Genomic DNA, 13,391 nt, shown 5'->3' with positions numbered 1-13,391 from the left:
CCAGATAGCTTCCCAGGGGAATTCTACCAATGTTTAAAAAAGAATCGATATCTAGTCTCCTGAAACTGTTCCAAAAAATAGAAATGGAAGGAAAACTTCCAAACTCATTTTATGAGGCCAGCATTATCTTGATCCCAAAACCAGACAAGACCCCATCAAAAAGGAGAATTACAGACCAATATTGTTGATGAACATGGATGCAAAAATACTCACCAAAATACTAGCCAATATGATACTATATAATATATTAGCCAATGGGATACAATAATAGCCAAAATCCTTTTAATGTACTCAAAATGGATGAAAGACCTGAGTGTGAAAGAGGAATCCATCTAATCCTTGAGGATAACACAGGCAGCAACCTCTTTGACCTCAGCCACATTAACTTCTTCCTAGAAACATCACCAAAGGCAAGGGAAGCAAGGGCAAAAATGAACTACTGGGACTTCATCAAGATAAAATGCTTTTGTAAACAAAGGAAACAGTTGACAAACCCAAAAGACAACTGGCAGAATGGGAGAATATATTTGCAAATGATGTACCAGATAAAGTGCTAGTATCCAAAACCTATAAAGAACTTATCAAACTCAACACCCAAAGAATAAAGAGCCCAATCAAAAAAAGGGCAGAGGACATGAACAGACATTTCTGCAAAGAAGACATCCAGATGGCCAACAGACACATGAAAAACTGCTCAACATCACCCGGCATCAGGGTAAAACAAATCAAAACCACAGTGGGATACCACCTCACACTAGTCAGAATGGCTCAAATTAACAAGTCAGGAAATGCCAGAGGGTGCAGAGAAAGGGGAATCCTCTTACATTGCTGGTATAAATGCAAGCTGGTACAGCCACCCTGGAAAAGAGTATGGAAGGTTCTCAAAAAGTTGAAAATAAAACTGCCCTATGACCCAGCAATTGCACTACTGGGTATTTACCCTAAAGATACAAATGCAGTGATCTGAAGGGGCTCATGCACCCCAACATTTATAGCAGCAATGTCCACAATAGCCAAACTATGGAAAGAGCCTAGATATCCATGAATAGATGAATGGATAAAGAAGATCTTATATATATACATATATGTATATATACAGATATATATGAAGAAGATGTGATATATATATGATGGAATATTATGCAGCCATCAAAAGATGAAATCTTGCCATTTGCAATGACATGGTTGGAACTAGAGGTTATTACGCTAAGCAAAATAAGTTGATCAGAGAAAGGCAATTAATATATGATCTCACTGATATGAGGAATTTCAGAAACAAGACAGAGAATCATAGGGAAAGAGAGGGAAAAATGAAACAAGATGAAACCAGAGAGGGAGATAAACCATAAGAGACTCTTAATCTCAGGAAACAAACTGAAGGTTGCTGGAGGGGAGGAGGGTAAGAGAGATGGGATGGCTGGGGTAGACATTGGGGAGAGTATGTGCTACGGTGAGTGCTGTGAATGGTGTAAGACTGATGAATCACAGACTTGTACCCCTGAAACAAATAATATATTATATGTTAATAAAATTTTAAAAATTGTAACTGCTCCCTAGAGTCATCCTTTAATATGGTAGGGTTCAGCTTGTTCTCCTTAATTATGTTTATCACATCGCAGAAGAGGCCACGGCCTCAGAAAAGAGGTTGCTTGAGTTTGAACCTCGTGTTGACCACTGAAGAGCATAAAAGTTTGAGCAGAACATGTAGTTTCTCTAAGTTTCACCCTCCCCATGTTTAAATGGAAAAACTGTAAAAACAGTTACAAAGCAGTTGGTAAGGACTGAATGAATTGGTGTCTATAAATCCCATCCACAGTGCCTGACACATAGGAAGCCCTTCATACATTTCAATTCTATTATCATTGGCCAAGATTTTTGCATTATCATGCTGTCCAGAATGTGGTGAACTTATTGGATAAGTGCTGTACAGCAGTTAAGCAGAGACTCTGAAGCCAGTTTTCCTGGGTTATAATCCTGACCCTATTGTATACCTGCTATGTGGTTTTGGTCAAATACCTGCAATTTTGTGTGCCTTAGTTTTCCCATATGTAAAGTGGGATAGTAATAGGTACCTTCTAGGGTTGTAATGAGAATTACTAAATAAACATATGCAATGTTTTTATATATGTAAAATATATAGTAAATTCTAGTAAATGTGATTCGTTCACTCTTCCATCTAGACGCCATCCAGACGAATCATAGCTTCAATTCAGAACATTTTTCTTTTCTCAAGGAAACAAGTTGTCCTTATTAATGATGAAAAGTTCACATGGTTATCCAAGGCCAGAGATATCATGGAAAAATTATATACTTGTGAAAAAGTCAATGTTAATTAAACATCAGGGGAGTAGTGTTCAAGATAGTCCTCAGGATAAAAGTTCACAATTGAGATAACCAAGTACCTAAGATTTTGCCTGGGATACAGTACACCCATAACCCCATTCCATGACCTTGCTCCAACTTACTTTTCTATTATGGGGAACACATCACACCAGATGGGTTTATTACTTCCATTCCCATAACCTTCTGGAAAAGTAGACAAAAGATCATGTTTACATCTGATGCTGAATTATCTTCAATTTGGCACAGAAATTAATTCTAAATTTGGATTTGTGAGCTTCCATTAAAATCACTTTTCTGGCACCCATAGCCATGGTTGTTGATGTCAAACCTGGAGGTATAAATAGCTGTGGATGACAGACATTCATCGCCCTCCCAGTCCAGATCCAGGGAGCAACCATGAAGACTTTCATCTTCCTTGCCCTGCTGGGAGCCACTGGTGAGTCCACAATAATGATTCAGTGTGTCCCTGATGTATTTGTTTGCAGTTTGTACTCTGAAAGACAGCAATGAATACGGAATAGAATCTCTGTACTCAAAAAACTTAAAATATTTAAATGACAGTGTATATAGTAGTCCCTTATTTTCTGTGGCAGCTACATCCACCCCCAGTAGATGCCTGAAGCCACAGATAGTAATGAATCCTATCATACTATGATTTTTCCCCACATATACATATCCATGATAAAGTTATTTTACAAATTAAGAACAGTAAGGGATTAACAACAAAGCTACTAAAAGCATAGAACAATTATAACAATATAGTGTAATAAAAGTTATGTGACTATGCTCTTCTGTTTGTCTCTCTCAAAATATCTTATTGTACTGTACTCACCTTTCTTGTGATGATGTGAGATGACAAAATGCCCATGTGATAAGACGAAGTGGGGTGAATGACGTAGGCATTGTGATTAGGTTAGTAATGACCTTTGGAAGAGTCATCAGAAAACAGATCATTTGCTTCCTGACTCTGGTTAACCAAGGGTAACCAAAACCACCATAAAGGGAGGGACTACAGTTCTACAAATGTCTACACATAATTCAGTCTGACTTGTGGGGAAAAGATGATAGTGAGCAAGAGTACTTAACGCAGAAAGTATAAAGAGGCAGAAATTGCTCTGAATTTTAAGGTAAAATCTATGGAGAAAGAGAGAAGAGGAAAGGATAGTTAACATTAAGGAGATGTTGTTTTGACCTTCCTAAGCATTTGGAGTTAATCACTGGGAGATAAAACTGGGACTAGTGACTAGTCTTGGGCTCATTGAAGAGGCTATGAAGGTCAAAGCCTGAGTCTCCTCTACACCAACACACATCTTCACAGGGATCTTGACAGGTGACCATACTTCATTTCTCATGAATAAAAGCTAGGGGCTGGGTTTTACAACATCCTCACTAACAAAATCTCTCTGGTGAAAAATAACATATCATTTAATCATCAGAAGCAAGAAAAATGTCTATTTCTGTTTTTTTATACTACTAAATTTTATAGAAATCTTATGATTAATTTTTTTCTGAATTGGATGGGTATAAATTCAGTACATCTATCTATAGATCAGGAACTGTCTTTTCCAAAATTACTTTAAAATACTTGAACAATAGGGTATGTATAATACAATCATCAATTTTGGGAGCCACAGAAATCGTAATAATTTGGTGGGCAGAATTTAGAATACTGAATAAATTTTAAAATGTTAGAAAGAAAATGGAAATAAGGGGAAATGTTGGAAAGAAAACCATATCATATTCTGTTAAATTATGTCATGAAAATTTGAGGCAAGAACCAAAAGAGAAACTGGGGGAATAAGAGTACAAAACTCTCAATTCCTTCTAGGCTGGAACATTCTTATGGGCTTCTAAAAGCTTCCAACTTCCAACTACCATAAATAAACATAAGTGTGGTTACTGAAAAGCTTCATTGAACCCTATTTGCAGGTCTGCTGAGCAAAGTTTTATATAAAATGTATTCTTTATACCCTTAGAGAGTAATGTTCAGGACATTTATTACATAAGGAGTCTCTGACTCTGATGTATATGTATATATATATATATATATATATATATATATATATATATATATGTATATATATGTATATGTGTGTGTACGTGTATTAAAAAACATGCATTAAAAAACAATATATTGCCTTTTGCAATGATGTGAATGGAACTAAACGGTATTATGCTGAGCGAAATAAGTCAATCAGAGAAAGACAATTATCATATGATCTCCCTGATATGAAAAATTTGAGAGGCAATGAGGGGGGTTTGGGGAGTAGGGAAGGAAAAAATGAAACAAGATGGGATCAGGAGGGAGACAAACCATAAGTGATTCTTAATCTCACAAAATAAACTGAGGGTTGCTGGGGGGAGGAGGGGAGGGAGAGGGTGGTTGAGTTACAGACATTGGGGAGGGTATGTGCTATGGTGAGTGCTGTGAAGTGGCGATTGACAGACCTGTACCCCTGGGGCTAATAATACATTATATGTTAATAAAAAATTTTAAAATAAACAATATATTTATCAAATTTAAAGCATAAATTTAAAAATTAGATATTTCTGATAGTATAAGTACAGTAGGTGTTAGAAGTATTGAATAATAAGATTTGGAAAAATCATGAAAAAATTATGTTATCGCCATTTCCTGATTATGTGTGACAGACAATGTGTGACAGGAAAACATCCTCACCTCTTTTCTGGTTCATCAGCAAAAATTATGTGGTAGAAATTCCAAAATGGATCTGTTTAACAGATTGTTTCCAACTTTTCCTGGTCAGCTGCTTTCCCCATTGATGATGATGACAAGATCGTTGGGGGCTACACCTGTCAGAGGAATTCTGTTCCCTACCAGGTGTCCCTGAACTCGGGCTATCACTTTTGTGGAGGCTCCCTCATCAATTCCCAGTGGGTGGTGTCCGCAGCTCACTGCTACAAGTCGTAAGTAACCAATCCTCACCTCCCTGTTCTCTCAGAACAACATTGCCCCAGCAATGCCAAAGAACATCAGAGCAAACTACACAGTTATGCTTGAGGGGGGAACGTTCCATTCTAGGAGGCTAATCATTCCCCCCAGGCACTGAATGATGCATGGAGGGAATTTTACATGGAAAGGTAAACTTAGAGTTCCCTGATGTCCTTCCAAATGATGGTACCGAAGACATAAGGAGGGGGGACTAGTGAGTGATGAAGAATATACTCTGAACTAGCTCAAGAGCATGAATCAATAAATACTCTTAATCATTATAGCTCAACCAAGGGGATAAAAAGGCATATGGAGGAAATAATCCACATGAAGCCTCTAATACAATATTGAAAATAAACATAGTTCATTCTGCCTCCTTAATTTCTGTCATGTTCCTGATTCCTGCCACATCTCCCCAGAATAATACATAATCTGAACCAGAGGAGAAGTGGCAGGTGCTGAGCAGTTGTCACCAATTCCTGCTTCACCTAACATCGTTTTATTGGCATCACTAGTCATGGGAATTAACCTTCTAACAAGACAGTGGGCTGTGAGTCTATACAGGTAGGAACACCCACCTAAAAGTTACTGTCACCTGTACCACGTCTGATAGGGCTATCTTAAGTGCACAATTTTCTATGTGTGGAAATGCTTGCGGGGGATGGTGCTCATGCTGATGCTCATGACTGGGGTGAACTGGGAAAAGGGAAAAGCTCAACTTGGTCCTTAAAGACTTTGCATCCTTTGATCCAGTCGAATCCAGGTGCGTCTGGGAGAACACAACATCGCAGTCACTGAGGGTGGTGAGCAATTCATCAATTCAGCCAAGGTCATCCGCCACCCCAGATACAACCAAAACACTATGGATAATGACATCATGCTGATTAAACTGAGCTCTCCCGCCACCCTCAATTCTCGAGTGTCTACTATCTCTCTGCCAAAATCCTGTGCAGCTGCTGGTACCCAGTGCCTCATCTCTGGCTGGGGGAACACCCTGAGTACTGGGCGTAAGTGTCACCTGGAACAAAAGCACCAAGTCTGGAAATCCTAGAAGAGAAGGACATGTAGAGGTTCAGTTAGTCTAAATTGTCACGCAAGGCAAGTTTTCCAGAGGATAGTTTGTAGATATATGGAATCTTAGGAAGATGCCTTTGCTGGAAAACACAACAAAAATGAGCCATGATAAAGACAGCAGATATTCAATTGAAGTGTGATTAGTGATTTGCAAAGAAGTAGAAACTGAGGAGGTAAGCAGAAGAGAGGGATTTGGTACAGCCTAAAGTAGAGATCTGCTTGAGAAAGAGTCTCTAGATTTGAGATCTGTAGTCACTGATGCTAACGTCAGAGAGAACAACTTGTTGATTTAAACTGTTTGGAAGTCATTCCAGATAACAACTGTTCCTCTAAAATAGAAGATACCGGCAATCTGAGAGTAGGGAAGGCGAAAGGAGATAGGGAAAGAAATCTCCAGGAATCCTATAGGTAATATTCTTCCATTTTTACTCTCCTGCCCCACAGAAAAGTATCCTGATGTCCTGCAGTGTCTTCAAGCTCCCATCCTCTCTGACAGCACTTGCCGCAATGCCTACCCTGGTCAGATCACCAGCAACATGATCTGTCTGGGCTACATGAAGGGTGGAAAGGACTCTTGCCAGGTCAGTTTCTTTGTACTCCTTCCAGCTGAGCTTCATGACTTCTACCGCAGTTCCCTTTCCCAAAACACAGGCTGAAAAGCTGTCTCGGTGATGGATTATAAGGGACCACAGAGATTTGGGACCAGTGATAAATTATCTTTTTAAAACATTAATAGCTAGTGAGAAGGGTAAAAAAATACACAGAAGATGGTGTGGAAGCAGAACATCCTGGTGCCCTTCTGAGGAGCAATATTGTAGAAGGAAGCTTTCTGAAAAAAGGCAGGGCTAGCTGGGCAGCGTTGCACTCACCAGTCCTCACTTCTTCTTGGTCCTACATGCCTGCCACTAAGAAGAGAGCAGGAGCTAAGAGGGGGAAGGAGAAAAGAGAGCCATGTACTCAGAGACTGAGAATTGGATTTCCAGGGGAAGGGAAGGTGCTTCCTAGAGATCAGCAACCTGGGAAAACAGACCCAGGGTAATGGAGAAACAATGTTGAGTCTTGCTCCCATCTTGGCATAGTTGAGAGTTCTTACTGTCTCTTCCTTCTTGCACAGGGTGACTCTGGTGGCCCCGTGGTCTGCAACAGAGAGCTCCAGGGCATTGTCTCCTGGGGTATTGGCTGCGCTCAGAAAGGCAAACCTGGTGTCTACACCAAGGTCTGCAACTATGTGAGCTGGATTCGGCAAACCATTTCTGCCAACTAAGCATGTAAGGATGTGTATTGCTCTATGCACCATTCTCTTGGTCAATTTCACTTCCAACCATGCCTGAAACAGTATATCTAAATAAAAACGTTTATTCCACATCACCTGTGCCCATGAACTGTTCTGACTTAGTATTTATGAACTTTCTCTTCAAACCAGCTGCTGAGTAAGAAGGTGGACATAGGATTGAACTATTACATGAGCATAAAATGGAGAGGTTAGGTTATGATTCATTACGCCTGCTCAAAATGAATTTAGTGATCACCTACTATCTGCTTGGCTCTGTGTGGTCTATTGAGGGTATAAGCATGGATAAGCCTAGAGGTCATTGTTACTGTCACATTTTGAACAGAGGATGACACCAAGGTGCAGAAAGTGAAATTCAACTGCCCAAAGTCCTTTGGCAAGCTCATAGTCAGGCAGAGACGAAGCTCCAGCTATCCTGATTGCCGATGCATTGCCATTGCTGTGACACCATGGTCACCTTCTGTGCTCTAATCTATCTGAAACTCTGTGAGGCTAGATGATGGAAACCACCATGTGAAGAAATTTTTACAAATCACTGATTTCCTGCATTCTCCAAGGTTTTACCGACGTATGTGTTCCACTTCTCTAAGATCTTTCTTGTTTTCCCTATGGGGTTTTATTGCTATAGCAATGATGATGTCTGCAGGCAATCTGTGCCCCTCTTCCACCACCAGTCCCCCAAATCTCAGGCCAAATAATGTAGTGTTTTGAACTCTAAGAAAAAGGAAGTGCAAATGCAAGTATGTTTGCAGAAAATAGATCTAATACACCAAGTTCATAGATTTGGCTACAGAGTTGGCTAGGAGTACAAGTCTCAACACAGGATTCTTGTGCATATGAGGTCTGGATCCAGGAAAAAGATATCATGGGATCTGAGCATGGAAACACTGGAGGAGGTGGAGGAGGTTTGAAAGGGAGAAATGTTCCCAGCCTCCTTAATAAGGTGAAGGAGGGATATTATCTTAGTCAGTTTAGACTGTTACAACAAAAATGCCATAGACTAGGTGGCTTAAAACATAAATTAATTTCTCATGGTTCTGGAGGCTGGAAAGTCCAAGATCAAGGAGCCATTGAAATAGTGGGGGCCCCACAAATAAGATAAACCATATGATAATTGACTCTCTCTGCTTGACTTATTTCACTCAGCATAATCTCTTCCAGTCCCGTCCATATTGCTACAAAAGTTGGGTATTCATCCTTTCTGATGGAGGCATAATACTCCATAGTGTATATGGACCACATCTTCCTTATCCATTTTTCCGTTGAAGGGCATCTTGGTTCTTTCCACAGTTTGGCGACCACGGCCATTGCTGCTATAAACATTGGGGTACAGATGGCCCTTCTTTTCACTACATCTGTATCTTTGGGGTAAATACCCAGTAGTGCAATTGCAGGGCCATAGGGAAGCTCTATTTTTAACTTCTTAAGGAATCTCCACACTGTTCTCCAAAGTAGCTGCACCAACTTGCATTCCCACCAACAGTGTAAGAGGATTCCTCTTTCTCTACATCCTCTCCAACACATGTTATTTCCTGTCTTGCTAATTTTGGCCATTCTAACTGGTATAAGGTGGTATCTCAATGAGATGGAGAGGAGAAGGGAGTTGAGGGAAATTGGAAGGGGAGATGAACCATGAGAAACTATGGACTATGAAAAACAATCTGAGGGTTTTGAAGGGGTGGGGGGTGGGAGGCTCGGGGTAGCCAGGTGGTGGGTATTATGGAGGGCACGTATTGCGTGGAGCACTGGGTGTGGTGCACAAACAATGAATTCTGTTACACTGAAAAGAATAAAAAGAAATACTGGGGGCCCACTTCTGGCATGTAGATGGTGGCCTTCTCACTGGGTCCTCACAGGGCAGAGAGAGGGCTCTAGTCTCTCCTTAGAAGGACACTAATCCCATCACAGGGGCTCCACCTTTATGACCTCATCTAAAGCTTGCAAAGGCCCTGCCCCATAATACCATCCCACTGTGGATTAGGGTTTGAGCACATGCATTTGGTGGGGGGACACAACCATGCAGTCCATACTGGGTATCTTGGAAGAGGAAAGTATGGGAAGGTACACACCGCATCACCAAATTTCTATTCTTCTGTAACTCTGGATGGCATGTTCATAGGGAGCAGTCCTGAGCCCTAAATATTGCCTTGTCAGTGCCACCAGGATGGAGCCCAAATTCCTTTTCTTTGCATTTAAGTCTCCTAACTATTTGATCATAACTCAGCTGTCCTGTCTTATATCCATAGTTCTCATTGAATTGCTTTTATGTTTGCATAGAGCCTAAATTAATTTCATACATAACTTCTCTTTGTTAAAATAGGTAGCTATAGATCTACCTTAGCTAAACAGCTCAGGCTTCTGTGCAGAAACAAATGAGCTAAATGATTCTCCTGTTTCCTCTGAAATGCTTTCTATTCCACTCCATCACCACCATCAATATATGCCTACCCACCTCTGCCCAAGTAGAGGGCAGATTCAGAGACCTGGCAGGCTAAGTGAAATAGATAAAATGTGAGAGATCAGGGCAGGCCTGAAGAGAAGTATGAAGACAAACAAACAAACAAAACAAAATCCCATTTCTTAATACCATTCTATAGTCCCTTTCAGCTTCTCTTATCCCTTCTGTTGTCTTTTTAAAATCTAACCCTTTGTAATTTGTATATTTACATTAAACTGTAAAATCTATGCACTCTTTGACCCAGCAGCTTCACTTCTAGAACTCTATCCTATTAAAACATGCATGTAAAAACAAAACAAAGTATACATGGGAGTGTAGCATTTAGAAGTCATTCAGTTGCAAGGAATAGAATATCCAGTTCATTAGGTCTTGCATTAATGGACTCTTAGAAATGAGGAAAGCTTCAGCGATGTTGTGATTCAGCAATGCAAAAATGTCAAGGACCCAATTTACTCCTGGCTCTGCCCTGTGCATTACTCTAATTTACTGTCATTTCTGTCACTTTATCCTAGGATAAAGCCTTGTGATCAAAAAGCCCTCAGGGCCCTACTTTCTCTTGTCTGTATCCAGGGAAAGAGATAAACAAAATTGCTCCCAGCAGATCTAGAAATCTTCTTTCCCAAATAGCCCTGGCAGAGTCATCATATTGTATGTCTTTATCTGAATCTGGTCATTTGCACAACCCTGAGCCAATAATCAAATGGGATTATGCTAATTAATTCACAACAAAGTGACATGGCAGAGCATCAGAGCAAGGGGTGGGCTTTTCATGCTGCAAGAATCTAGGCCTACGTGGTATGTGTTTGGTTAACTGAGTAGTTGTAAGACTAGTCACCAAGAGGAAGAGGAGTGGATGTAAAGGAGGAGGCCACAATCTCCACTAGAGTAATCTACACTGCTTGTCGATATATCGTCTATGAAATCCTGAAAACCAAGAAACAACTCAAATATCCATTTAACAGAGGACTGATTAAATAAACCTGGCACATCCCTCAGTGGAAACAATGTAACTATTCTGTTCATTTATTCAATCACTTACTCAACAAATACTTACTGAAAACCTACCATGGGCCAACACTTTTAAAAATGCACTAAAGATACAACAGAAGAAAACAGGCAAAACCCTACCTTCACGGTATATGTATTCTCACTGAGTAAACAGAAAACAAATGAATAAGACTGTAGACTACATTGCTGTTCCATGCAAATGCTGCAGGAAGAGAAACTGGATAAAGGGGAGGCTGACTGGAAGGACAGACCTGCTTCTAAACTCCAGTGGACGTTTGAACAACATGAGGGTTGGGGCACCAACATCCTGCATAGTCAGAAATCCTTGTGTAACTTATGACTTCTGCAAAGCTTATCTACTAATAGCCTACTGTTGGCCAGAAGCCTTACTGATAATGTAAACAAACGTTTGATTAACACATATTTGGTATGTTATAGTATGTACAAGTACTACATATTGGTATGTATACAAGTATGTAGTAGTTATACGTAGTTATACGTAGTACTTGTACAAATACAATCTAGTTTGTATTTGGTATGTACAAGTACTACATACTTGTTCTTATGATAGAGAAAAAACTGTTATTAAGAAAATCATAAGGAAGGGAAAATTTATTTGCAGTTCTGTACTGTAAGAAGTCCACAAATAAATGAACCTATGTAGTTCAAACTCATGTTGTTCAAGGGTCAACATTGAATCAGAGAAACACATAAAAAGACCTATGAAAATAGGGACCTCAGGCGGCTCAGTTGGTTAAGCAGCTGACTTGATTTACCTCAGGTCATGATCTCAAGGTCCTGGGATGGAGCCCTGTATGGGGCTTAGTGGGGATTCTGCTAGAGGATTCCCTCCCTCTCTTTCCCTCTTCCCCTCCCGCCTCTCATGCTCTCTCTCTTTCACTCTAAAATAAATAAATTTTTTTTTTCTTTTTAAAAGGACCTATGAATACATACTACAACTTAAAATAAAAAGCCACCTTGTAGAGTGAGATGCGGTATCTCTCAACGACATATATTTACTATATTTATATTTACTATAAATAAATAACCAATTCAGATCCAGAAAGAGATGGTTTATTTAAGGCAAAAATAAGGAAATATATAAAGAGGTAACAATCTGAGATTAGGAACACAATTGCCTAGAGACAAAAGTGTTTTTTCCTTGCTGTGTCTAATCGGAATAACAATTGAATTTAGTACCCTATCTTGACTATGAGATCTGCTTAATCATCCTCTTACCGTATGATCCAATAATAGGAAGGAAACATATCTCTACACACAAAGCTACATATGGATATTTATAGCAACTTTATTTGTTATTATCAAAACTTGGAAGCAACCAAGATGTTCTTCCATAGGTGCGTTGATAAATTAACTGTGGGACATCCAGCCACATGATTCAGTGCTAAAAAGAAATGATCTACAAAGCAACAAAAAGATATGGAGGAAACTTTGTGCATGTGACTAAGGGACAGAGTAAACTGAAAGGCTGTATATTGTATGATTCCAATGATGGGATATTGGAAAAGACACAATCATGTCATCAATAAAAAGACAGAAATTTCTAAGGGCCAGAAATCAGGGAAGAGATGAACAGGCAGACCCAGAGGACTTTTAGGGCAGTGAAAATACTCTGTATGATACTCTAATGACACATGTCATTCATTATACATTTGTCCAGACCTATGGACTATACAATGACAAGAAGAGTGAATGCTGTGGTAAACTATGGACTTTGAGGGGTAATGATGTGTCAGTGTAGTCTCATCCTTCATAGCAAGTGGACCATTCTGTGGGGATGTTGGAAATGGGACAAGGTATGCACCGGTGAGACCATGGGGTATATGGGAAATCTCTGCACCCTCCTCTCAATATTGCTGAGAGCCTTAAACTGCTTGCTCTTAAAAAAATTCCAAAATTATGAACTATTTTTTGTTGAGTGAAAATTATAGAGAATGGGCAGAGCAAAAAGTAATGCAATGCTGGCCAAGCTAACAGTGGATAACACTAAGTGGAGTTATAATTAGTGAGTTTTTATTGTTGTTTCATATTTCTGTTGTTTTTCTCCCTATATTTTTTTCAATAAACATATAATAGATTTTACAGAGCAGATATATTGTTTGTTTTTAGTGAAATTCCCAGGCTGTTTACTTCACAAAACTTAGTCATAGCCCTTTCCACCTTACAAAAGTCCCATCACCCACATTCATGTCTGAGAAGGAAGCCAGCTGAGAATGAGTGCAGGGCAGGGCAGGCTGGGATTA

At 39.6% G+C, this 13,391-nt stretch overlaps 1 protein-coding gene across 2 annotated transcripts; it reads left to right on the top strand.

Annotated features, from left to right (window-relative positions):
* The first annotated feature begins 2,633 nt into the window (after nt 1-2,633).
* Nucleotides 2,634-7,738, top strand: LOC111151957 (cationic trypsin). Of its 2 annotated transcripts, none has more exons than XM_022510201.1 (5): nt 2,634-2,779; nt 5,112-5,271; nt 6,050-6,303; nt 6,815-6,951; nt 7,485-7,738. In XM_022510201.1, the coding sequence occupies exons 1-5, from the start codon at nt 2,740-2,742 to the stop codon at nt 7,632-7,634; spliced, it is 741 nt and encodes a 246-aa protein (XP_022365909.1). In that variant the 5' UTR covers nt 2,634-2,739; the 3' UTR covers nt 7,635-7,738. The 2 variants fall into 2 exon arrangements, with proteins under 2 accessions (XP_022365909.1, XP_022365910.1); XM_022510202.1 differs by having other exon boundaries at nt 6,815-6,955; nt 7,485-7,558.
* The last annotated feature ends 5,653 nt before the right edge of the window (nt 7,739-13,391 follow it).

The sequence above is a fragment of the Enhydra lutris genome, unplaced genomic scaffold (genome assembly GCF_002288905.1).
Source record: "Enhydra lutris kenyoni isolate GAN:26980312 unplaced genomic scaffold, ASM228890v2 scaffoldscaffold27, whole genome shotgun sequence".
Lineage (NCBI taxonomy): Eukaryota > Metazoa > Chordata > Mammalia > Carnivora > Mustelidae > Enhydra > Enhydra lutris.
Note: the sequence above shows the minus strand (reverse complement) of the source record. Positions and strands in the feature narration are given on the sequence as shown.